Below are 24,331 nucleotides of genomic sequence, written 5' to 3'. Positions count from 1 at the left end.
ATACCATTCAACATTATTGAACCACTTTTTGTGCAGTACGAGTAAAGGGGGAAATATTCAAGTGCTTGCATGATTCTTTAGTTAAATGTATGTATAAAATGTATTTTATAAAGCTATATTTATAGACTGTACTTTAAAGAGTTCACAGTTTAAGTTTACAATTGTGACATGCAATGTCATAACATTTGATCTGAACAAAAAATGACATCTGCTTAATATCAATGAAAAATAAAGTGCTTGCAGGATTCCTAAAGAAAACAAACAATTGTAAAACAATCAAATAAATACAGATGTTAAACATTCTCAGAACTTTTCAACTTGGATTTCACAGGTTTTTCAGTTTGTATTTATGTTCCGCGCGGAATCGCAGAGACCGCCCCAACTGCACAAAACTCCCCCGAATTACGAGAGAAAGCTGCTGCAGCTGCCCCGCGCAAAGGCTCTTCAACATGGGGTCCCGGGGCGGACATTACCACAAAAGCCCAAATGGCGCCACACTTCAGCTTTGTACACCGAAACGAGAGCTGGAACAATTCTTTCATCCTCCATTACTGGCAGCGAACTATATTAACGCTAACATTAGTGGAGTGCCCTGATGCTGGTATTTCCTGTCACTGTTTAAGTTCAGAGATGAAGACTGATATCTAGTGGTCGGGATATGAACTCAAAACTAAATAACTGCTATGAATCTTGTATGATGATTTTTTTTTAATATCAATATTCCGTTTTCGAGAATCGATACAGTATCGCCAAACAAAATATCGCTATACTCATGTGTATCGATATTTTCTTACACCCCTAGCAGATTTCGCTCCTGATTCAGATGCGACAACTTTTCCAATGAAGAAAGCAATATTATAGATTATGGACTCATATTTTAGTATGAACCATGGTTTGAAGTGAAAAACCCCTTAATGATGGATTTGTTTCTTACAAACACACAGCTTTTGGCTTCAAATAACATTAACTGATGGACTGGAGTGGTGTGGATTATTGTGATGCTTTTATCAGCTGTTTAGACTCATTCTGACGGCACCCATTCACTGCAGAGGATCCATTGGTGAGCAAGTGATGGAATGCTACATTTCTCCAAATCTGAGGAAGAAATAAACTCATCTACATCTTGGATAGCCTGAGGGTGAGCGCATTTCAGCAAATTAGCATTTTTGGGTGAACTATTCCTTTAAGTCATGTTAATTTTTAAGTTAGTTTGATGAACTAAGTGACTAAAGGTAAACACAGATTGTTCTGGATAAGAACGGGGTGTTTATTACCTGCTGGAAGGGCCATCATGAGGTGCTTTGATGCTGGCACTGCGGTCCCGTCTGACCGGCCCGGGTTCGAGGGTGGGCAGGCCCGTGGCTGAGGTGGTGGTGGTCCACGTGGAAGAAATGCGTCTCAAAAGCCCTGGAGGCAAACTCCGCCTCAAACGCTGTTATTTAAGGAGAACACACATCAAGTTTAGACTAAAACAATGTTGACAGTGGAGCAAAACACTTAAGAGTCACAAATTCTCCGCTAAGGTCAGTTTTGAAGCTTGTCAAACGTCACATCACCAATTATAATCAATTAACACTGACCCAGACAGAATAAAAACACATGTGTATGACAAGCCGAGAGCCAAATTAACACTTTTTGGCAGTGCGGCTGTTAAACAAAGCGCTTGTTTAGATTAAATTGGATTGCATTTTACGTAAATGTAAATCTTAGCGAGTGTGCGTATTTTGAGAGCGAGTCTGAGCGTTAAGCCAAACATCTGAGGGCGGCAGATGACAGCGGTCCGTCAGGGAATACTGAGCCTTTCCCCCATCTGGGAAAATGGGAACAGAACAGATGGAAGACCCCAGAGAAATGCATCGTCGCATTTCTTCTTTACATCACAAACTTTGAACCAATCAAAAAGCTTGGCTAATGTGGCACGTGTCTGCGTTATAAAATAGACAACATAAATGCACTTAAAGGGACAGGACACTCAGAAAAACAACATTCTGGTGTCATTAACTCACCCACAGACAAAAGAAATGTATAGAGGTTTGAAACTTACATAAAATTAATAAAACCTATATAGGCGTATTTAAAATAAAAACAATACACACTATAACAACTAAAACTTGAACAAAAATTTAAGTATTAAAGTATATATAAAATATAAATATTAAAAAAATATAAATTAATATAATTAAAATATAGAAATAAAACAGACACACGCATATACACACACACACACACACACAAACATACATACAAAGACAAAACACAACGCATAACTAAAACATTAAAATAAAAAAAATAAAAAATGAATATTAAAAATAAATAAAATATAAATTAATGCAACTAAAATATAAAAATAAAAACAATTAAAATATTCATAAAACTATAACAGTATCTCAATTATACTAAAAAGAACTAGAATTAAGTTAATGACAACAATTTTAATTTCATTATCCCTTTCAATGGAATGTAAAATAAATTGAAGTAAAATATATGAAAAAAATACCTTTTTTTTGGTTAACAACCGTTTATTAAATTTTATTCTGGGAACAGTAGAACAAAACAAAAAGCAGTTGTGTAAATTTAGAACCCACCCCAACCCATCCCACCCCCTGGTAGACTTCAAATAAACAAATAAATAAATAAAATAAATAATAATAAAAATAAAAATTTATTAATTAATATTAATAGATAAATAAATAATAATAAAATAATTTTTACAAAGATTTTAGAAAAGACGACAACATTAAAAGCTGAATGCCATGAATTTACAGTTTTCACATTAGATCCATTTATGCGAGAAGTAGAGTGTTCTATCAAGATAATGTCCAACAAATACGAAGTCCAGCATCATCTGTCCATTGGGCAAAAAAATTGTTTAAGTAAAGATGCACTGCAATAACTAAAACTTACATAAACTAATAAAAACTATTAAAAACATTACACTTAAAAAAAAGAAAAAACAAATAGACAAATTAATTTAAATTTAAAATATTAAAAATTTAAATCTACATAATTTAAAGAATAAAAATAATATCAATAATAGTAATAATAATAATAATAATAATAATAATAATAATAATAATAATAATAATAGCATCCCAATTACGCTAAAATAACAGTAAATTATAAATATTTTTAATTTTGTGTGGATTATCCCTTTGAATTCAAAGTAATGCAATGCAGATTACAGTAGAACAGAAACTAAAGTAACTGGCAGTCAGTTTTCTCTTGCTGGTCAACTAGCATCATGGAGAAACAATAGTTTGGAAAGAATTTTGCTGCGAAAGTTTCAGCATGTTTGTCATCTGAATAACACATCTGGTTTAATGACACATTTAATATATTTCAAGGAAACTTCAGAACGGTCAAGCATACGCATCAAAATTAAGTATATTTTTGACTATATAAAATTGCACAATGTTGCACAAAAAGTTTGAGAACTGCATTACCCTGAGAGTCAGGGCAGGGAAGAAACTCCTGACAGCAGCATGAATATTTCAGATGCAGAGCAGGGCTCCGGCTCACGTAGAGAACCACAGGGCACATCCGCTCGCCCCGACCCTAATCTCCCAACCGCCCCGAGTGCATGCCCTGGGCATTCTGGGAGACCAGCGCCGTCCCGTTACAGACAGATGCGGTGAGCGCCGGGGTCAGAAGTCACAAATCGCATGTGTATTTTTAGCTCAGGAAAATTCTCATGCAACAATCTACAGCCACAAACATGAAAACATCTGCGTCTGATATTAATTCAGCCGGAGCGGCTGTCAGCTGGAGTTGGGAGGAACACGTTTGAGTGGATATAGCAGGCCTTATGTCTGAGAAGGTGCTTGGGACGTGCGTCTCCTCTCCTGCCATGGACTCTCTCTCACGCAGACAGACTGTCAGGGTTGCAGACGTACAGCGCTCAGGCGTCTGTGAGCCGAGTCTCGTCCGATTCTGCGCTGTCCGATCGAACCAGCTTCTCCAGCCGCTGTGACAGCTGGGAGCTTTGTTCCCTATCACAGTCTGAACTAACCTATATGAGGGAATCTACAAATTAAAAAATAAAAATTAAGCTATTTTAGGTGCATATTATTAAGGTACATTATGCTATCATTTTCTAAGGCCAAAATTCTTTATACTGTAGCAAAATGATCACAATTTTAAACCTGTTTGGTCTCAAGTGGTATGCAAAAAAAAAAAAAAAGATATATTAAAGTAAACGATAAAGCAATTATACATCTTGATAGTATTTTGTGCGGTTTTTAATTTTTTTTTTATTATTGTTATGATTATTATTCATTTAAAAACATTCATTACTTTTACTGCATTAATGTGCTTAATTGTCCATCAACATTCAAATGAATAATTGCCAAGAATGACCAAGAACATGTCTAAAACTAAGTTATTTTAGGATTATTAAGGTGCATTATGCAATGATTTTCTTAAAAAATTAAGGACCTTTACTCTTCCGAATTGTTTAGCATATTGCAAAATTATCACAATTTAAAAACTGTATTGTCTTTACTAGAATGCAAAACAAAAACAAAAATATATAATTTTATTTCAGCAATTAAATAATTAAACATCTTGGTAGTATTTCTTGTGATGCCTTTATACTGGTTTAAAAGATTATGAATCTATTATTATTATTAAAATTAATAATCAAAATCCATTAAAAATAAAACGAAATACAAATGATAAATACATACATGCATACATTAGGTGGTGTGAAAAAGTGTCGGCCCCCTTCCTGATTTTTAATTTTTCTGCATGTTTGTCACACTTTAATGTTTCAGATCATCAAACAAATTTAAATATTAATCAAAGAAAACACAAGTAAACACAACATGCAGTTTTTAAATGAAGGGTTTTTTTATGAAGGGAAAACTAAATCCAAACCCACATGGCCCTGTGTGAAAAAGTGAGAAACATGCAAAAAAAAAAAAAAAAATCAGGAAGGGGGTCGACACTTTTTCACACCACTGTAAATAATTGCTCCGAAAAATAGGCCTTGTTTTCTTTATGCAAAACATAATTCCTTAATTTACCTTTAAATTTGGGATGTATCATGACCCTTGATAGCCTTCACACGATTCGCCAAATATCTGCATCAACACTGTTTACATGCATGTCACAAACATATATAGTTTAAATTGATTATCTAATACCAGTCCCGCCACCGACATAAAAAGCCACATTACCCACAGAACCTCACAACCTTTCATTAAAACGGTACGTGCAAATTTTCCAGCAACCACTTTAGCATTTTTGCACAAACGAGCCTCGTACAGGGAGCTGAAATCACACCCTCAACACCAGCTCACAGCAACAGTCTTCTCAACGCTAATCATGTCATTTTACAGCAAAATACCACTCATTACAGGTATAAAAAACCCTCAAGAGATGTGAAATTGCTCCTGAAATTAAGCAAATTTTTTGAATATTAAAAAAAAATAATAATAATTTATATATATATATAAAATATCTTTACAAAGGCTGAAAAACATCAATATACACAATTATTTTTAACTACAACACCCTAGTAAAACTAACAAAACCTGCAGGGAATAGTCCAGGGCCTGAGAGTGCAGTGAACCGGTCAGTTCAGCAACTTTCTTTTCCTATTAGCTCTTGAATAGATTAGCATTTAAACGTCTGCGACAAAGGTATGCTTTCGCTTGAAATCCTAAAGTAGGAAAATACCGGAGGAATCGGCCTTTAAATCTTAATAGTACTTTCTAAGGTGGAGAGCTCATGCATGTATAATGCGTTAAAGGTTTCTGACCTACGGTAACATGCATGTTTACCGAAATGGGTGTGCGATCAGCAGCTCTGCAGAAATGTAACACCTTAGGAAAAGTGTTTTTCTTTGCAGAGTTAAAATATACAGGAAAAGTGATTTGGGATTTATGTGAAAAAGCCCCGTTTCCTGCGCCGCTGCCAAACTGGACACCCAGACAGGCCACAACTATTTGACCTTCTACGAAAATCGTGTCACCATCAGTTGCGTTTCGTGCCGTTTTTATTCCGATATTGACACAGCTGTAGCTCTGACAGATAAAACGCTGCTTAAAGAACCAGACTCACTCGTGTTTTTCTTCATACTGCCAAAATATCACATTATATACGCTGTGGAAAAACAACAAGGCCGGCGCTCTGAATTCTGTTCAATATCAGAGCGTAGTGCAGTGTGACCTACATGTGGACCAGATGTAATGAATGGGCTTTAATAAACATCTCTTAACGTTGTTTGCTGAGCACTGCAGCATGGGAAAAGAGCTGGAGAGACGGATAGTGACTTTTGCCTCACCTACTCTTTAAGTGCCGGCATGCATTTTTAACTGCAGTGCTGGTGAAACATTAAAAGGCTTCTGTGAGAATGTGCGTCATTGTCCACTACATTAGAGACCTGCCATGCTGGCGTGAATGAGGAAGGAACGTGTGTGTGTGTGCGCGAGAGTGTGTGTGTGTGTGCGTGATGAAAAATACAGAGCATTGGCCGTGGCAGTAAACCATTAAACACAATGGAGTCTTTTTCTTTTGTCTCCAAGTCTTTGCCGGTTCCACCAAGATAAAGCGAGCCATTCATGAATTGCTGCAACAATGCTAAGAAATAATGTAAAAACACCCTAACTGGTGAAAAGCCATTCATTTTCACAAACGAAAGCCTAATTGACCCGTCGCTAAGCTCCTGCAGGACAAGCTTTACAGAACGTCCCATAGGTATGAACGGCATGACTTTCAGTAAATGGACTCATAAATAGACTGCATATTATTCATACATGGGCTGGAGTTACTGGTGGCATGTTCAAGCATTTTATATGTGATTAATCTTTAAAGAAATGCATAGATTACTGTTTCACTGTACTTTTGGATAATTTCTCAATGGAATTCTATATACAAATATCCAAACACACAGACTTCCATGCAACTCCATTATAAAAGTGCAAAAGCTTGTCTGTTAATATACTGATTTTTTTTTTTTTTTTCAAAGTGGTAAATAAAGATTATTGGAGTATTTTTGCAAGAAAACACTATTTCAGTCTTTCTACTTCAGAATTTCATGATTTATTCAAGTGTTACTTGTCATTTTTAAATGTTATTTTAAAAAATGCATGCTATAGATCTTATTGTGAACACTTCATCTGTGTAAATGTTAAATGTTTAATTGACCTCATATCTTTTACTCTAAATGTCATAACCAGATTGTCTGGTGAAAATGACACACACATATGCAGGCTTCTCCAATAATTAAGTCCGCTTAAACTTCCACCACGCAAGCTCAAGTGAGTGCCACGCCCACATCTCAACATCCAACCAACAACCGATGCATAGAACAAATTTCCGTCCACATTTGCTGCTTAAAATAATAATTTGCTTTAAAAAATCTGGAAATGCAAAAAGTGCTTTTTACATAATCCATTAATCTAATGTGTGCCACAATACGGAAGAAAGAATCTGTTGCTTCTTAAAAAAAAATCTCTATGAAAGAATTGAAAGGAAATAGAAAAAAGTGGGCAGAGCTACAACAGCTGCAAAGGTCAGTCAGGTTAAGGCAGGGCTTAACGAAGGGCTAATTACCAATCAAATTCTGCTACCTGAGAGGGTGTGGCCTTACCTACGGGACATCCAGACTCTCTCCTTTCTCTGGCATGTCCTCTCACACCTCAACATCTAATCAACAACTAACCAGAACCAAATCCCACCCACGGTCATTCATTTATTAAAGTCATATGTAAGTCATAATTTGGAAGAAAGAATATTTTGCTACTTAAAATGTAGAAAGAATAGAAATGCAAAAATGTGGGTGAAGCCACAACATCTGAAAAAGATTAGATTGGTCAGTCATTTATTAAGGCGGGACTTAGCAACAACCAATCTGACGGATTGAATCAAGTCGCACCTAAATCTTTTTCTTTCATGATCATTTGTTAAAATAGAATGTTTGTCACAATACAGATTCCTCGCTACTTAAAAAAAAAAAACTGAACGAAATGAATGGAAATGGAAAAAGTGGGCGGGGCTGCAACAGCTGCACAGGTCAGTCATATATTTAAGGCGGGGCTTAGCGAAGGGCCAATTGACAATCAAATCCTGCTACCTGAGAGGGTGTGGCCTTACCTTCGGGATGGCCAACCTCTCTCCTTTCTCCGGCACCTCCTCCGAGTCAGAGCAGGCGTGTCCTTCACTGAAGGCCAGCAGGGGGCTCAGGCGCGGCCGGTGGTGCAGCGGCTGGAAGGTGACCTGGGTGCTGAGCAGGTTGCTGACGGCCCGCAGGGTACTGCAGGTGTTCGGCGGGAGGGAGGGGTCAGCCAGCAGATCTGAGATCAGTCCGTGTGCCTCGCCCATCACCGCGATGTCCACCGTCACGCTGGTGCCCGAAGACTGGACGAGAGAGACAGGAAGTGGGCGTAAGGCAGAGATAGAGTTAAACGCACAGGTAGCGAGAGGGGAAGAGACAAAGGGGGGAAAGAGAAAAAGCAACGTTAGCTCATCTGCACCTCAGCGGTGACGCGATGCAGGGCTGACGTAATGGCACACTGACGCAGAGAGTGACGCCGCACTGCTACACACGGGGAAACGAGAGACACACAGAGAACGAGAGAGAGAGAGAGAGAGAGAGAGAGAGATTTCGAGGGGAAGAGAGAAGGAGGTCATGAGAAGTACAGAAAGAGGACACATTTATAACACGTCTCACACTCGGTCTTTCCTCGCTAGCCCTCAAAAACGGCCACAGGATACAGTACTCACACACACGCATGATGAAGAAAGAGAGAGAGAGAGACATCAAAAGCAGATGAAGGACTGACACATACAGAGAATAACTAACGGAGGAAGGAGAAACTGACTTGCATTAAGCCGGATGGCTGCTCGTATTGGGCCGTGCGGACGTTCATTGTTCGAGAAAGAGAGAAAGAGAGAGAGAGATCTTCAAAACTCAGAGCATCTTCACGACAGGCAGCATCTGCTGGAGCGCATGTTCAGATGCCAACAGAACGTGCTTCCTTTTCAAAGATGCCTACAAAGTGTGTCATTTCTGCACTCCTAAAGTCATCAAATGGAATTGCAAAAATATATTTATTTTAAGTTTGAGGTTCATTTCTCTTGGTCAAAGTAGCAAAAGACAAAGCCTCTGCATTTAAGTAAATCAGTCAGGACTACAGACCGAATGTCACGTAATTAATATTCATGAACAAAATCGCAACGGTTTGTTCTCTTGTTTGATATGTACATATACAAAAACAATTGCTGGAAACTAAGCTGCAAAAACGGCTCATTCAGAAATACTCATGATACAATTAAATTAACATTTGACCACCACATTTACATATTAATGTCTAGAAAAAAAAAAAAAAAAAATCATGTAAATAAATAAATTATTAAATAAGTAAAATAAATACATAAAATGTAAATATTTACGTGTTATTTTAATATACATTTTAAAATAACATTATATGTATATATTTACATATATGAATCTTTAATATACATTAAAAAATAACAAAAAATACTATAGTATAAGTACAAAGTATAATAATAAAACTAATAATAATAATAATATATTTTTTTTAAATTCAGCGCATTGCATGCGAACACCACAAGATATAAAAGTACTGGCTTTTCATTTTTGTTCATTGTTTTTTTGTTTTTTCACAATAAATCTGTGACATTGTTTTTATAATAAAATAAAATATTAAAAAGACAGCCTGAATGGAGATAATCTGCTCTGTCTTCATAAGCATCTTCTGTGAAATCTCATAAACCTTGTACAAGACATGCATGACCCAAACAGGAAACAGAGATGCAGGATATTGACAGTAGATGCATGTGTTTGTTTACATTTTTTCCCTCCAACAGAAACTCCTTGATTCATTCTGTCAGCTCATGTGCCATTGACAGCGTGGCGCACGTGAGGCTGACGGATGAGTGGTTGCTATGACAACGAGGTTGCATCAGCTTGGGTTTCTACTTGCTCTCTGTTTGTGTATTAAACACACACACACGTATTAAGTGCTCGGTCTGATATTACTATTGGATTTTCTCTGTCACAGACCCCTGCAAAAGAACTACCCTTGCTGAATAATGCAAAATCCCTCACTTGGATAACATAAAATAAATATTAGATAGAGCTGCATTAAAACAGATCACGGAGGCTAGATTAGACTAATAATTCAAATCTCTGTACATGCTAAAAAAGGATAATTACTGGTGTCACATCAAAGAAAATTAATACAAATGAGTACTTTTGCATTTCCAATCTGAATGATTTGAATGATTAAACTTATGTGATCATTTTGGGCTTGTAGCTACAGCAAAATAACACCGATTGCAGTCTATCAAGACCAAATTGGTGTGCTTGGCATACGGTAATCATATCTAAAGTCCTGAAACATCTAGTTATGTTTATCATTCTATAAAACGCATAACAGCATCAGACAAAAATTGCAGTTGCAGATAAATATGCTTAAATGACTACATTCATAATGCGATTTAAGCAGTACTGAGATTAATTTGTAGTTTATATAAACAGAATTTTGTGATTATGTTATTATGATTATGCAGCAATCATAATCACGGTAAAATGTGTTGCGTATTGCAGTTTCTGTATACACTTTAATGTCCACTCTGATGAAAACGCACATGTCTGTGCTATAGACAGAGGATGCATTATGCAAATGCATGGGTTTGGAAACACTGAATGAACAGAAAACAATATTTCTAGTGAGCTCAGGGATTATTTAGCCTTTTTTCCCCTTTTTTTTGTGCACTTGAAGCAGGTTCTGAATTTGAGGCAGGTCAATGATAACAGCAGCAGAAAACATTGCATTTGAATTTATATTTTATAATATGTTATAAATAACCACGAAAAGTTATTGGCAATAATCAGACTATTAGTGTGCATTTAAAGGAATAGTTCAACCAAAAATGAAAATTTGTTGATAATGTCCTTACTCTAAGGCCATCCAAGATGTAGATGGGTTTGTTTCTTCATCAGATTTGGAGAAATGTGTAATTCTATCACTTGCTCACCAATGGCAGTGAATGGGTGCCGTCAGTATAAGAGTTGATAAAAACATCAGCTGATAAAAACATCACAATAATCCACACCACTCCATCAGATAATGTCTTGAAGCCAAAAGCTGCGTGTTTGTAAGAAACAAATCCATCATTAAGACATTTTTAACTTCACACCATTGCTTCCAGCTAAAATACATAGAATCCATAATCCATAATAACACTACTCCAGTGAAAAAGTCCATCTCCTGTTGTCTCTCACATCAAAATCCTGCCACATATTTGTTTATAACTATATTGGACTGTTTTGGCTTGGAAATGGTGCTGGATCTGTGCAGATTTCTCTCCTGATTCAGATGAGATGACTTTCACTGGAGAAAGCAATATTATGGATTATGGACTTATATTTTGTTAAATTTCTTTGATGCATTTGTTTTTTACAAATACACAGCTTTTGTCTTCACAAGACGTTGATTAATGTACTGGAGTGGTGTGGATTTTTGTGGTGTTTTTATCAGCTGTTTGGACTCATTCTGACAGCATCCATTCACTGCTGAGGATCCACTGGTGAACAAGTGATGGAATGCTACAAGAAAGCATCACATAGATTGGCGTGTGGCATTGGGGTGAGTTCATATCCCAGCGGTGTTGCTCAAGCTCCTTCTGACTAAATAAGCCTTCAGTGAGGTGCAGTAATTAGCTGCTGCGCTCAGGGCAAAGTAAGAGCACGGCTGGAATAACAAACTCAAACACACAGGGAGTTAGAATGTGACCAAAAAAAAAAAAAAAACCTTTCCAGGACTCCTCTGACATCCTTCATCCTGACATGAGACTGCAGCGAGAACATGTGGAGGATGTATGCGCAGCGTCACGCTACATATCTCAGAGCTAGCCACTGTCAGATGCCAAAAATCTGTGTAAGAGAGGCTCGGGTCGAGAGCTTCCGCGAAACGTTCGAGTTGTAATACTATGTAAACAGAAAGTGTCACCGATGTGCATATTTGGAAAAAGAATGGCTGCTGGGTTTAGCTTTAACTGTCGGAAACAGGCTGGCTCATCGCTTCATCAGTGGCACAGGTCAGGGGTTATGAGCGTGGTGAAGTATTAATGAGAGCTGCATGTGGATGAGGAGGAGAGCACTGTGACCTCAGCATCTCTGCTCTCACCTCCCGCAGTGGCAGGTCACGACCTCACGACCCACGGCAGGGGGCCTGCTAGTGACCCTTGTGGGAAAATAGCAGTGCTTTCTCAGATTCATTTGTTATTTATGTAGTCTCGCAAAAGCATGTTCAGGTCACATTTTATCCCAAAATCAAAAGATTTTAAAAAATAAATAAGTAATATATATATATATATATATATATATATATATATATATATATATATATATATATATATATATATATATATATATATATATATATATATATATATATATATATATATATATATATATATATATATATATATAAATAAAAACAAAAAACAGTACTTAGTCACATTTAGAAGATCAAATGTGCTTGAATTGTCATGACACTGTGGCTAAAAAGTTATGTATATTTTAAATGTGGGGTGAAATGTGACCTGTGCATATTCCTGAAAGATTCTGAGAAATGTCTGGAGACAGAAATCTGTCCTTCCAGCTGTGGAGAGACTGAGAAACACTTCCTCTGCTCTGTGTTACTCAGGTCTTCTACAAGGGTCACACATGGACTGCCGGGAAGCCAAAAAGGGCGATTAAATATAGAAGGCACGGAGAGCGAATTTAAGTGGACCGAGACAACATCGCTCCTTTCGTGGGAGTCTTTCAGCTCCTCCCTTTCATTACATTTTTCCCTCTCTCTCTCTCCTCCCGTCTCAATTCGTTATCAAAACAGCGTCCGCCGCAACCAACATCAAGAGACATGAGTCACCGGCGAGCTTGTCAAACAAGAGGATGTTCTGTGCAAACAATGAGCCGTAAAATCAAACTCGGGCTCTCTTAAACTTTAGCACGTGTGTGTTTGTGTGTTTTACTCCCTGACTAAAACAAGAGAGGTGTTTATGGGAAAGTTGCTCAAGCACTTTGGCTTGGAGAGTGGCTGACAGATCCCAGAGAGGCCGGCCTTAAAAAAAACACATTATCTCGCTCTTCAGCGCAACCTTTACGACATCCTGTGATAGCCAAATCTGCCCATTACCTGACTGAAATGGACTCTCTCCACAGCTAATGTCCTCGGATTAGTGCGATTGTGTCTGTGTGTCCGCGTGGTGTGTGTGTGCATAGGTGATATCAACAACACATCCAGGGAACAAAACGGGGGTTGCTGCTGGAAACCATATCGATCCGAGCAGGTTGATCAGGGCCTTTGTGAACAGTGGTACAGGACAGCCAGGAGGGAAAAGTCCTCTAATAGAGTCTCATTGATCTACACTAGACACAGAGAGATGCCGAGTCATGTTATTCTCCGTGCATATGCATTCAAAACACGCCGGCCGATGGGATGCAAATGTGCATGAAAGCAAAAGCGAGGGTTTTGATGCACTGCATTGGCAGGCACGTGTTTCTACACTCGGCTCTTCAGACGAACACGCACATAAGCCGGCATCACACGGAGCCACCCCGCAGATGCAGAGGCGCAGCGAGGCGTGAAAGAGGAAGAACCCTTTATGAGAGGTTTCTCTTACTCTACACCGACTTACATGCCACACCAGGACCGTCCCGTCTGAATACTGCATGAATGAACGCTTTCTGTAATTCGCTCAAAACCTACAATCTGACACTGATGCGCTGCTTGTATCCAAAGCGATTTATAGTATATATGTGTGTGTGTATATAGTATACACACGTATATATATATATATATATATATATATATATATATATATATATATATATATATATATATATATATATATATATATACACACACACACACACACACACACACACACACACACATACATACATACACACACATATATATACACATATCTCATTCCAAACTCAAAAGAAAAGAAAATATTTTGCATAAAAAGCCTGTTTTTAGGACAATTGAGAATTTTTGCATTGTGACATTAATTTAATGAATATTAAGCATATTTTCTCCTCCAAAAATTAACAAAAATGAAATAAATTCATTACTGCAATGAAAAATTACATTACTATATATACTGTATATAGTATTTTATATATTTTAATAATAAAGACATGAAGTCATATATAATTTATATATCATGTCACAGTAGCCTTTTTGTACTCTCCTAATTCATTAAATAATATTTAAATATTTATTAATGCAGTAAAACATATTACAGTAATGAGAATTTTGGGGTTGTAATATGCTTAAATGTCATTCAAATAATGCCAAAACAAACAAATATATACACACTGCTTAAAAGTTTGGGGTTGGAAAGATTTCTAAATGTTTTTGAAAGAAGTCTCTTCTGCTCCGCAAGTTTGCATTTATTTGATTAAAAACACAGTAAAAATATTATTACAATTTAAAATAGCTGTCTTCTATTGTAATATATTTTAAAAAGTAATTTATTCCTGTGATGCGCAGCTGTATTTTCAGCATCATTACTCCAGTCTTCAGTGTCACACGATCCTTCAGAAATCATTCTTATATTCTGATTTACTGCTCAAGAAAAATCATCATCAATGTTTAAAACAGTTATGCTGCTTCATATTTTCTTTGAAACCATAATGCAATTTGTTCTATAAAAAAAGAATTGATTTGAAAAAACTAAAACCTTTGTAACATTATAAATGTCTTTACTGTCAATTTTGGACAATTTAATGCATCCTTGCTGAATAAAACTACTAATTTCTTTCAGCAACAACAAGAATTTTTTTTTAACAGTAGTGTACATAAATAGAAATAAACATGTACACAAAGAAAGCAAGCCTTGTGCGATTTCCATGCACAACTAACCCAGTATTGATATTACAGTCTTTCATGTTTTTGCATGAGAAGAACAAGTTAAGCTTGCAAAATGACTCAAAACAAGCGTGACAAACCATCATAGCACTTCAGCGCTGCTCTGATTGTATATCGCTATTGCTTTGCGCCCCTTGACTGCAGTTTTAACGGCCAACGTGTCACAACGGCATCATAAAAATTACAGCAGGACTAAATTGTGAATGAACTGAGCTGCCTGAGTTTCTCACAACACAAGAATGTTAATGGCTGTTTGTGGCAAGAGCAGTGTTTTAAAGGCTCCGTCCTTCACTTCATAATACTGAAGCGGCTGAAGGAGTCAGTGATTAGTTTGTCACGTCTCTTTGACACTTGAGCAAGAGCCAAGTGATTTTCACCCTCTATCTAGACTACAAACCATGTCAATACTGTGCGCTGTTGAGAAAAAAAAGGTGGTTTTTCTAGGTGGGTTACTTGAGATTTTGTGGCGTCCCACAAATTCGGTGACGTCTGACTGCGGTGATGTTGGATGCAGACGTCTTTATTCCTGACTCAAACTAATGATCTGAATCCAATGAGCTTCCAGCTTCGAATCTAAATATTATACTTGATCTCGTTCCATTTTTTCTCTGTGCAAAAGTTAACAATTTTCGTGATCGTAATGTAATTTTTGTAATCGTAACGTACACTGGTCGTTGCGTCAGGTGAGTTGGCTGGGAAGGTGATCGAGACACGGATAAATCTGGAAGTGGACTAGTGATTTACAGCACCTCTGAGAGTCCCTGACTTACCACAAATCTCCTTTTCCACAAAAACACACGGTGTGATTCACAGGAAATACTGTATGACAGAAATCCTTCCAAACCTGTGGTTCGCTTTGCTTAACGGATCGTGCGCGAGTGACATCTGAACAGCATTATTATCGTTAATCAAAACTAATACCATTAAAAAAAAATTTTATTTTTAAACATTTCAGCTAGTTGAGAAGTAACAAATTTAATTTTCATTTTAGCTAAAACTAATTAAACTAAGACTAAAAATTAAGAATAAAAATTACAAAGACACTACAAAAACACTAAAACTCTGAAATTAATATGAAAAATAAAAATGTAAAGAAATAAAATTAAAAAAGTAACAAAAAGCTTATTTCAGCTAGTTACCAATGTTTTATTTTTGTTTAATTTAAATTCTAAATTTACTAAAACTAAATAAACTAAAAAACTAAAACTTACTAAAAACTATACAGACCTATTAAAAAAAAAAAAAAAAAAAAAAAGACAAAAACACAATACTAAAACTAAAAATGGAAAATCTAAAAATAAAATCCTATTCAAAATAATGATTAAAAACTTCTAATCTTAGTCTATCTTTTTTACATAATACAAGGCACAAATTTCCAGATTATATAATCAGTTTTCACTTTAATGTTAAACTATTAACACATTGGAGTAACAGTTAAAATTAATATTAAATTAATCAAAAAAAAAAAAAAAAAAAAAAAAATTCAGATGTGTAAAGAAACACGTGTAAGCACAATGTATATTTGCCTAATTCATTTCAAGCATCTACACAAACCCCAACAGGCTTTTAAGCTCCAGTAAAAACATTTCAGTAAAGTGCATTCAATCTAGTCTCGTGCACAGATGATTATTAGCAACAATGAAAAGAATAAGGCGTATCTCCCACCTGCTGGCTGTGATACGGGCAGAGCGGCCCGGCGGTGGCACGCCTCTTCCTCATGATGCCAGTGTCACTCACAGACCAGTCTGTCTGGCTGCTAGAACGGTGTGTGTGTGTGTGTGTGTGTGTGTGTGAGAGTGAAGTCCACAGCTCACGCTTGCTCCGCTGCTGTCAGATACTGTAGGTGCTCCACACGCCACAGGAAGCATTTATATTGAAAATAGCCTGTTGCTAAGTGACAGCCGGGCAAAGAGCGTTACCTCAGGTCCCACACAATAAATAGTTGTTTGGGCTAAATTGGTCAACAAAAATTCCTTTCCACTCCCTCACAGTTTTTTTTTTATGACACAGAGACAGATATTTTCTCTGAAGGGACGTTCAAGCTGACAGTGAGTTTTCAGTGCCAAAGTAACCATCAATTCATTTCAAAGAGTTAGAGATTTCCAGCAGTGACTACTGATGATGAACGGGTCCACTGGATGGGATAAAACTGACAAAAGTTTGTTTATGCAAATGAGCAGTGATGTAACGTGACAGCTACCAATGGGATGAAAACTAAAAAGCACAGAAGCCCCAGAAAAAATATTTCACCCCAATATAAAAAAATAATCATGCAAAAAATTAGTATATATTACTATTATAGTATTTATACATTATGGTACCATTTTAAATTTTAAATGACCATTTAGTCTTTTAAATGTATATAATATACAGTAATTTATTATTTTAAAACATAAAACAATTAATTCTTATTAAAACCAACAACAACACACACGCACACATACACACACACACACACATACACACACACACACCATTTATAGGATTTTATCTGTATTGCATGTGAACATTTTACTTTGAATTAAATTAAAAACCGAGAATTAGCAAAGTTTAAAATTTTTTCTTATTAGATCCCTATTACTGTATAGTAAATAATTACTGCAATCATTTGCTTAATAATAAAAGAGAATTAAAGCATTAATTAAAGAGAGTACAAAAATTGTACTATAATGTATAAATACTATTTTTTATTATTTTGTGCATTCAGAAATACAAAAACAGGTATATATAAAATTTAAATATATTAATAATTTGGGGTGAAAAGAATAAGAAATTATATTTTGCATGGAATTTTATGTTATATTATATTAATACTATATATTATTATATATATTATATTATTACGTTTGTTGTGAAAAAATAAGGAAAGTGTGTTCAAGTGCAGCAGAAAACAGTGTAAAGAAATACTCTCTGAGAGCATTTCATTATCAGTGGAAGTTAAAAGCAGCTCGTTACTGTATGTAGTGGTCTCATTAGTGTTTAGCGCAGTTGTCTTTGCTAGGAAACGCTTGTTTTGTTTACTGTGTGGAGACGTGCTGATATCGCGTTTTGGTCTCATTCTGTCTCGAGTATCTTGTCAGTGTCTGCGCTTGTTTGGCCATTTGTTGTGGAAAAATAAGGAAAGGGTGTCCAGCTAAATTCAATTAGTATTTTGTTAGATGAGTATAAAAAAAGCTTAGTTTACCGCGGCTGCTGTCGTGTGAAGTCCGAAGAGTGTAAAAACCATCGACTATACCATGCGACTCCACCGGGCTCTCACCGGGAAATGAAATGTATATATATTGAATATATAAATGTGTATGTATGTGTGTGTGGTTGTACATATACATATAGTTGTTGGTTTTTTGGTGTTTGGCTCAGTGTTATGTTAGAATCATTATTATACTCTTTTGTTCTTTAATATTTTGAATTGTTTTTAGCTTTATTTTTTGTTTTTCATTTAAATGTTAAGTTTTGAAATTTTGTTGTATGCATTTGTCATTTTTATTTAATTTCTTTATTTTTAAAATGTGTATAGGTAGTATTTATAAAGTTTTAGCTTTGGATCTGTTTTAGTTGTTTTAATTCTACAATTGACTGCTTCTGTTTTCCTCATTTGTAAGTCGCTTTGGATAAAAGCGTCTGCTAAATGACTAAATAATAATAATAATAATAATAATAAATATATGAATTTTGTGGTTATAATGTACTATATAATATACTATATAATACATATTACATTATATTTCCTTGATTTTATTTGGGGCAAAATATAATGTGAATGTTCTTTAGTTAGAAAAGTTTAAGTAAAAGAGCATTATTATGCTAATGAGAGTGACGGTAATTGAACACAAACACCAACAACACAGCCACACGGGAGACGCAGTGCACCCTGGGAAGGGTGCGAGGAACAGACGGGTCTCCTGAGGTGCACACACTGGCTCTGCGTCACGTCAAGGGTCACAGGTTCAGCCGTCAGCCGTGTTTGCACTACTGCACACCTTTATCAGCCTCGGGATCCTGGAGATGGCTGCTTTCCACAGATCAATGAGAGGAAAGCAGGCAGAAATCATGCACACCATCGGCTGCACTTTGAAAGCTGGTGGGTGAACGAGAACTTTGAAGTGATAATCAGTCTTTCATGCAGCTAATACGATCCAGAGACAAGAGAAAACCAAGTCCCCTAATTGACTAATGATAAAACAACTGGGTAATTAGAAAAGAGAGCGAACTCTGTTAGCTCTCACACACACACACAAATAATGTCTGTGCATCATGCGTGTCTGAATATGGCTGTGAAGCAGAAAGAGCAGCATCGATCCTCAGCGGGAGGATATCCTTCTGACAAGAAGGCTTAGACACTGAACACACACACACACCTCCCACTATTCATTTTCCTGAAATGCAGACACATCTAGTTATGCAAGCTTGATCATTGTCAAGTCAAGTCAATATTATTTGTATAGCGCTTTTAACAATGCAAATTGTGTCAAAGCAGCTTTACATGGGCTTGATATAAAGCTGGGTGGCAACAAAATGTGCACATATTGCAATGATAGAATTGCCATGAGACTCTATAGCCAATATTAACAAACTCTGTTTCTATAGTCAGTTTCGAGTACTGTCACAGGAGAAAACAGTTTGAAGAAAACTGTACTAAGCGTATTAAAGTTAGTCAGTTTCATGCTTTCAGAAGCCCCATAAACATCTAATAATATAAATGAAATATTAATAATTTTGGTTAGAATATAATAATAATATTGAATATACATACATGCATGCATGCATACATACATGCATACATATGTATGTATATATACACACACACACGCACACACACACACACACATATACACACACAAAATGAGACTGTATTCTGTTATTTTTAGTACTTATATGTTCATGTGAATATAATCTACATTCTTATTACTATTTATATTCTTATTACTATTTATATTAGTAGATGTTTTTATACAGTTTTAGAGTTTTCAGCTTTTAGGAGACTACTGTACATAAATACAAGAATATAATAGAATATAACGTAAATTATTTTATTAACATGAAATAATTCCAATTTAAATGTCTTCACAAACATTGTATTTTTTTCGTATTTGTTGTTTTAGTATCATCGATACACTATTATAGTTATTAATATTTTGAATGAGTTTTAAATTAATATTTTCCATTTTCATTATAATTTTAGTTCAAATTTAAGTAATTTTATTGTTTTTGTCATTAAGTTAAAAAAAAATGTATATCTATAAAATAAAAAATATATATCTATATATAAACAAACACAGATTTTTTATAATTTTATATATATTAAAAAGTTTTTTTTATATTTTCTTTCAGTTAAAGTTTATTTCAAATAATGTTTTAGTTAAGTTTTTTGGTTTTAGTTTTAGTTTCCATTTTAGTTAATTTATGCAGTCTCCATTGACAGTCATTCATGATTATAATTAAGTAGTGCATTTGCTAAACCTCTGTTTGTAGCTTGATATCTTCACCTATTGTTACTGTTGCCTGTCCAACAGGACCGAACACTGCGTTTACATTAGCAACTGCATACATAAAAACACACACACACACACACACAAGACGCTCACTAAGAACGGCTATTCCACACACACAGCGTTCTTTCCTCCTGTGCATTGTTCGTGCTATCAGCTCACGGCCTCACACTTTTCCCAAGGCCCAGTGCATTATGGGAGGTGCCTTCACTGGCCCGGCACGCTCTGACAGCTCTATTGTGAGACTCTCTGACTTACAGCTGATTTCTAAGGTCATGTTCAGCCGTGTATTACGCTTTAACGTATGTCTCTGTCAGCGTCGCAATAGTCTTAATTGCTCTCCAGTGGTCTAGTTTCACCTCCAGTGGGCTTTTCACACAAATCCTCTTCCGCAAACACTGCTAGCGCTACGGATGGAAGCGGCATCCTTCTGCCGTACCGCCATGCCACGGCACAGAGCTACCCGACGGAAAGAAAAGGACTCAAGAGCTTCCTCTCTGTCACAGGCAAATAGGTGGAGGTTAGACTGCTGGGAATGAATGAAGCACCGAGGGACAAACGCACGAGCAGCGAGAACGGAAACACGTCACTACAGACGTCACCGCTACTCCCTGCTCACACCCAGCCGTGAGGAGAACTAGATCAAACGTGCAAACACATTAGCATATCCGCGCACACACACACACATGCTGGGGAGTTCCTGAATAAAAAAAAAAAAAATAGTAAACTCGAACACAGAATTATCATTTCTTCTGTCATTCTGTGTCATGTCATGCTATCATAATCTACTGAGTAATAAATTATCCATTATATATACATACACTGTATATTTTATAACACTAATAACATTTTATAGTAAGATCCCATTAGTTGACATTACTTGATGCATTAACTAAGATTACCTAACAATGACAATACATTAGTTTGATCATTGTAAACTCAGGTCTATTGAATAATGCTAACAGAATCAACTTTTAAATTGTAATAATATATTAATAAAGGTTGAAAATAACATTAAGAGTGCTTTAGAATTATTCTTCATTGTTAGTTCATCATGTTCAATGTGTTAACTAGCATAGTTAACTAGTTTTTTTCTTGTTTTCAATATTATTTTTCATCCAGGTACACTATATTATTATTATTATTACTACTAATTTTGGCTTGTAATCAATTTGTAGTTTTTTCCCCCCACCGATTCCAATACTACTTTTCTTCTTGCTAGTTCTTTTTCTTTTCTTTTCTTTTATTTCTTTTTTAAATTAAAGGTGCACTAGGTGATTTTTTGCCAAATGATGTTGATATTTGAAAGCACCAAAACAAACATGCCCATAGCCCAACAGGTCCTCACCCCTATTTTGATATCTCCACCCACAACCCTGGCATAACGACGATCGCGGAAGCGAAGATGACACACAAGCATATTCAAACAAAAGCCAACACGGATAAGTTGTGGGAAACAATGCAAAATCAGCGTTACTCACCAATCAAGAAACAACAACGCAACCTCTGCGTCCTTGAGCTCTCTCTCTCTCCACTGCTGGATAGCTGCTCTGATATTTACGAGGGTCCTACATCTTGCCTGATCGTACCCCTTCTTTTTAATGTTTTGTTCCTCCAATATTTTCCTCTTTTTATCTTCCAGTTCTCTCTAACTATAGTCGATCTGCTAATATCCATCCTGTACACTCAAATTGAGCGCTCTCTTCTCGCTATCATTACAAGACACGCCCCCTTACAGCTGATTGGCTGCAAGTGTGTTTTGGGACAATACTGCGGTCAAAAGCGTTTTTCAAAAATTGCTTAGTGCACCTTAAATTAAAGAATAGTACCTTTTACTTATTCACAAGATGCAAAATACAGATTCATAATACTTTACAATAGCCAGACCTTTTATCCTGGCAGTTCTTTACAAACATCATCCTCCAGGAAGTGACATCATTTTGGTGGGAAAACACTTTTTAGCATGAAAGAGTGTTTTTGATGCAAGTCCTTAAATTACACAAGCATATTAATATTTTGCAGTTCCAGAGTTCAAAGGAGCACCAAAAGTGATGATGTCACTAGGATGTTTGAAAGACCTCATATCCCGGTTACAAGCACGGGGGTCACACACAGGTCACCAGCTCACAGACTTATTTACATAGTAGTCATAATGATTAATCCGAGATCTAGCAACAAAACAAACAACTCACAGGTGCCACTTCACCCCAAAATCAAAAGAACAAGATCAGAAATTATATTTAGCATAAAGAACAATTCCGGACGATTAAGACTTGTTAGAGTGTGACATTTTCTTGACAATTAAGCACAAATTAATGCAATGCTGAAAATCTCCTTGCATCTGAAAATCTCCTTGCATCTGAATTTTCTTACACTGTAAATGATTTTTGAAGTTGAATAAAAACAAAGATTACTGGAGCGTTTCAAAATAAAATACTATTTGAGTTTTTCTACTTCAAAAGTTCACGATTAATTCAATGCATTACTTACCATTTCCTTGTGATTATTTGTGAAATATACTGGCAATTTCTGAGTGAAAATTATTTCACCACCAATTTTTAAAAGATCTGAGATGACCGAACACCTGAGAAGAGATGATGCCAACCCCTCAGAGGACCTCAGATGATGCCAACCCTGAAACAACACCTAGAACTCCCAAATTGTGCTGCAAGTTTGATTGCAACATAATCATTGCTGTTAAGTGTTCATCATCTGTTTATGTCATTAACTGATTTTACAGTACATTTCTGCCTTGACAGAGTCACCACTGATAAGCTATTACTAAATATATTGTAGAAACTTAATTTCCTGTAAAGCTGCTTTGCAACTATTTGTATCGTGAAAAGAGCTATACAAATAAACTTGAATTTGTGCATTATTTTTAATGATTCTTCATCAGATTCTCGTTATTCTTTTTTAAACTATAATATAAAGTTATTATTATTATTAAACTTCAATAAGCATAACTAAGTAGTTTGACAAATATTACCATGATGAATACACAATTTATTAATATTTTATTTTAGTAAGAGGCTTTCTGTGAATTTTGGTAGTAATATGCATAATTGTTTGTAAAATAATGTCACAAAGCACCTTAATGACTATAAAATAGGCTTAACTATTTATTTAAAATTATTATTATTATTATTTTTCTTTAAGTAAAATATAATTTTATATTACAGGTACATCTCAAAAAATTTGAATATCGTGAAAGTAAATTTTTCTTGTAACTTATTTCAAAACTTTCATATATTGAGTGCATAGAAATGAACATACTTTTCAGAAGCCTTGATTTCTGTTTAAAATATCCTTTTTTATTGATCTTATGTAATATTCTAATTTTCTGAGACACTGAATTTGGGGTTTTTATTATCTGTAAGCCATAATCATCAACATTTCAAGAAATAAAGGCTTGAAATATTTCACTCTGTGTTATGAATCTATATAATATACGAGTTTCACTTTCTGAAATGAGTGACAAAAAATATTGACCTTTTTCATGATATTCTAATTTTTTTTTTAGATGTACCTGTATTTTCTTCTGTGAATTTTGGGAGAAATATGCTTAATTGTTTAGAAAGTAATGTCACAATGCAAATTAAACCTTAATGACTTTAAAATAGCCTTCATTTTCCTTAAATAAAAGATTTTTGGGAGAAATAAGATTAATTGTTTTGAACATAATATCACAGTGCAAATAAGACCATCATAAATCTAAATAAGGCTTCATTTTCTTTTAGTAAAAAATCTTTTTTGATTTTAGGATGAAATATGACCCAGAAAGGTGCTTTCAGGTTCACTCTCAGACATTCATCAGCTCTTTTTCAATCATCCAGACACTGACCTGAGATCCTCGGACGCCTCTTTTGTGGTCCCATTCTTGTTGTGGGAGCATCTGTGGACAGACAGACGGGATGTTATAGTCAC

At 35.6% G+C, this 24,331-nt stretch overlaps 1 protein-coding gene across 1 annotated transcript in view; it reads right to left on the bottom strand.

Moving 5' to 3' along the window:
- The window catches only part of LOC306861275 (cGMP-inhibited 3',5'-cyclic phosphodiesterase 3A-like), a 95,185-nt gene that overhangs the window by 19,223 nt on the left and 51,631 nt on the right, over nucleotides 1-24,331 (bottom strand). Inside the window, exons 2-4 of the mRNA XM_079403459.1 lie at nucleotides 24,249-24,299; nucleotides 8,098-8,361; nucleotides 1,275-1,432 (exon numbers count right to left, since the gene is read on the bottom strand). Of these exons, the coding sequence (XP_079259585.1) occupies nucleotides 1,275-1,432; nucleotides 8,098-8,361; nucleotides 24,249-24,299 (473 nt within the window). The remainder of the gene's footprint in view (nucleotides 1-1,274; nucleotides 1,433-8,097; nucleotides 8,362-24,248; nucleotides 24,300-24,331) is intronic.

Source organism: Barbus barbus (genome assembly GCF_936440315.1).
Source record: "Barbus barbus genome assembly, chromosome: 42".
Classification (NCBI taxonomy): Eukaryota; Metazoa; Chordata; class Actinopteri; order Cypriniformes; family Cyprinidae; genus Barbus; species Barbus barbus.
Note: the sequence above shows the minus strand (reverse complement) of the source record. Positions and strands in the feature narration are given on the sequence as shown.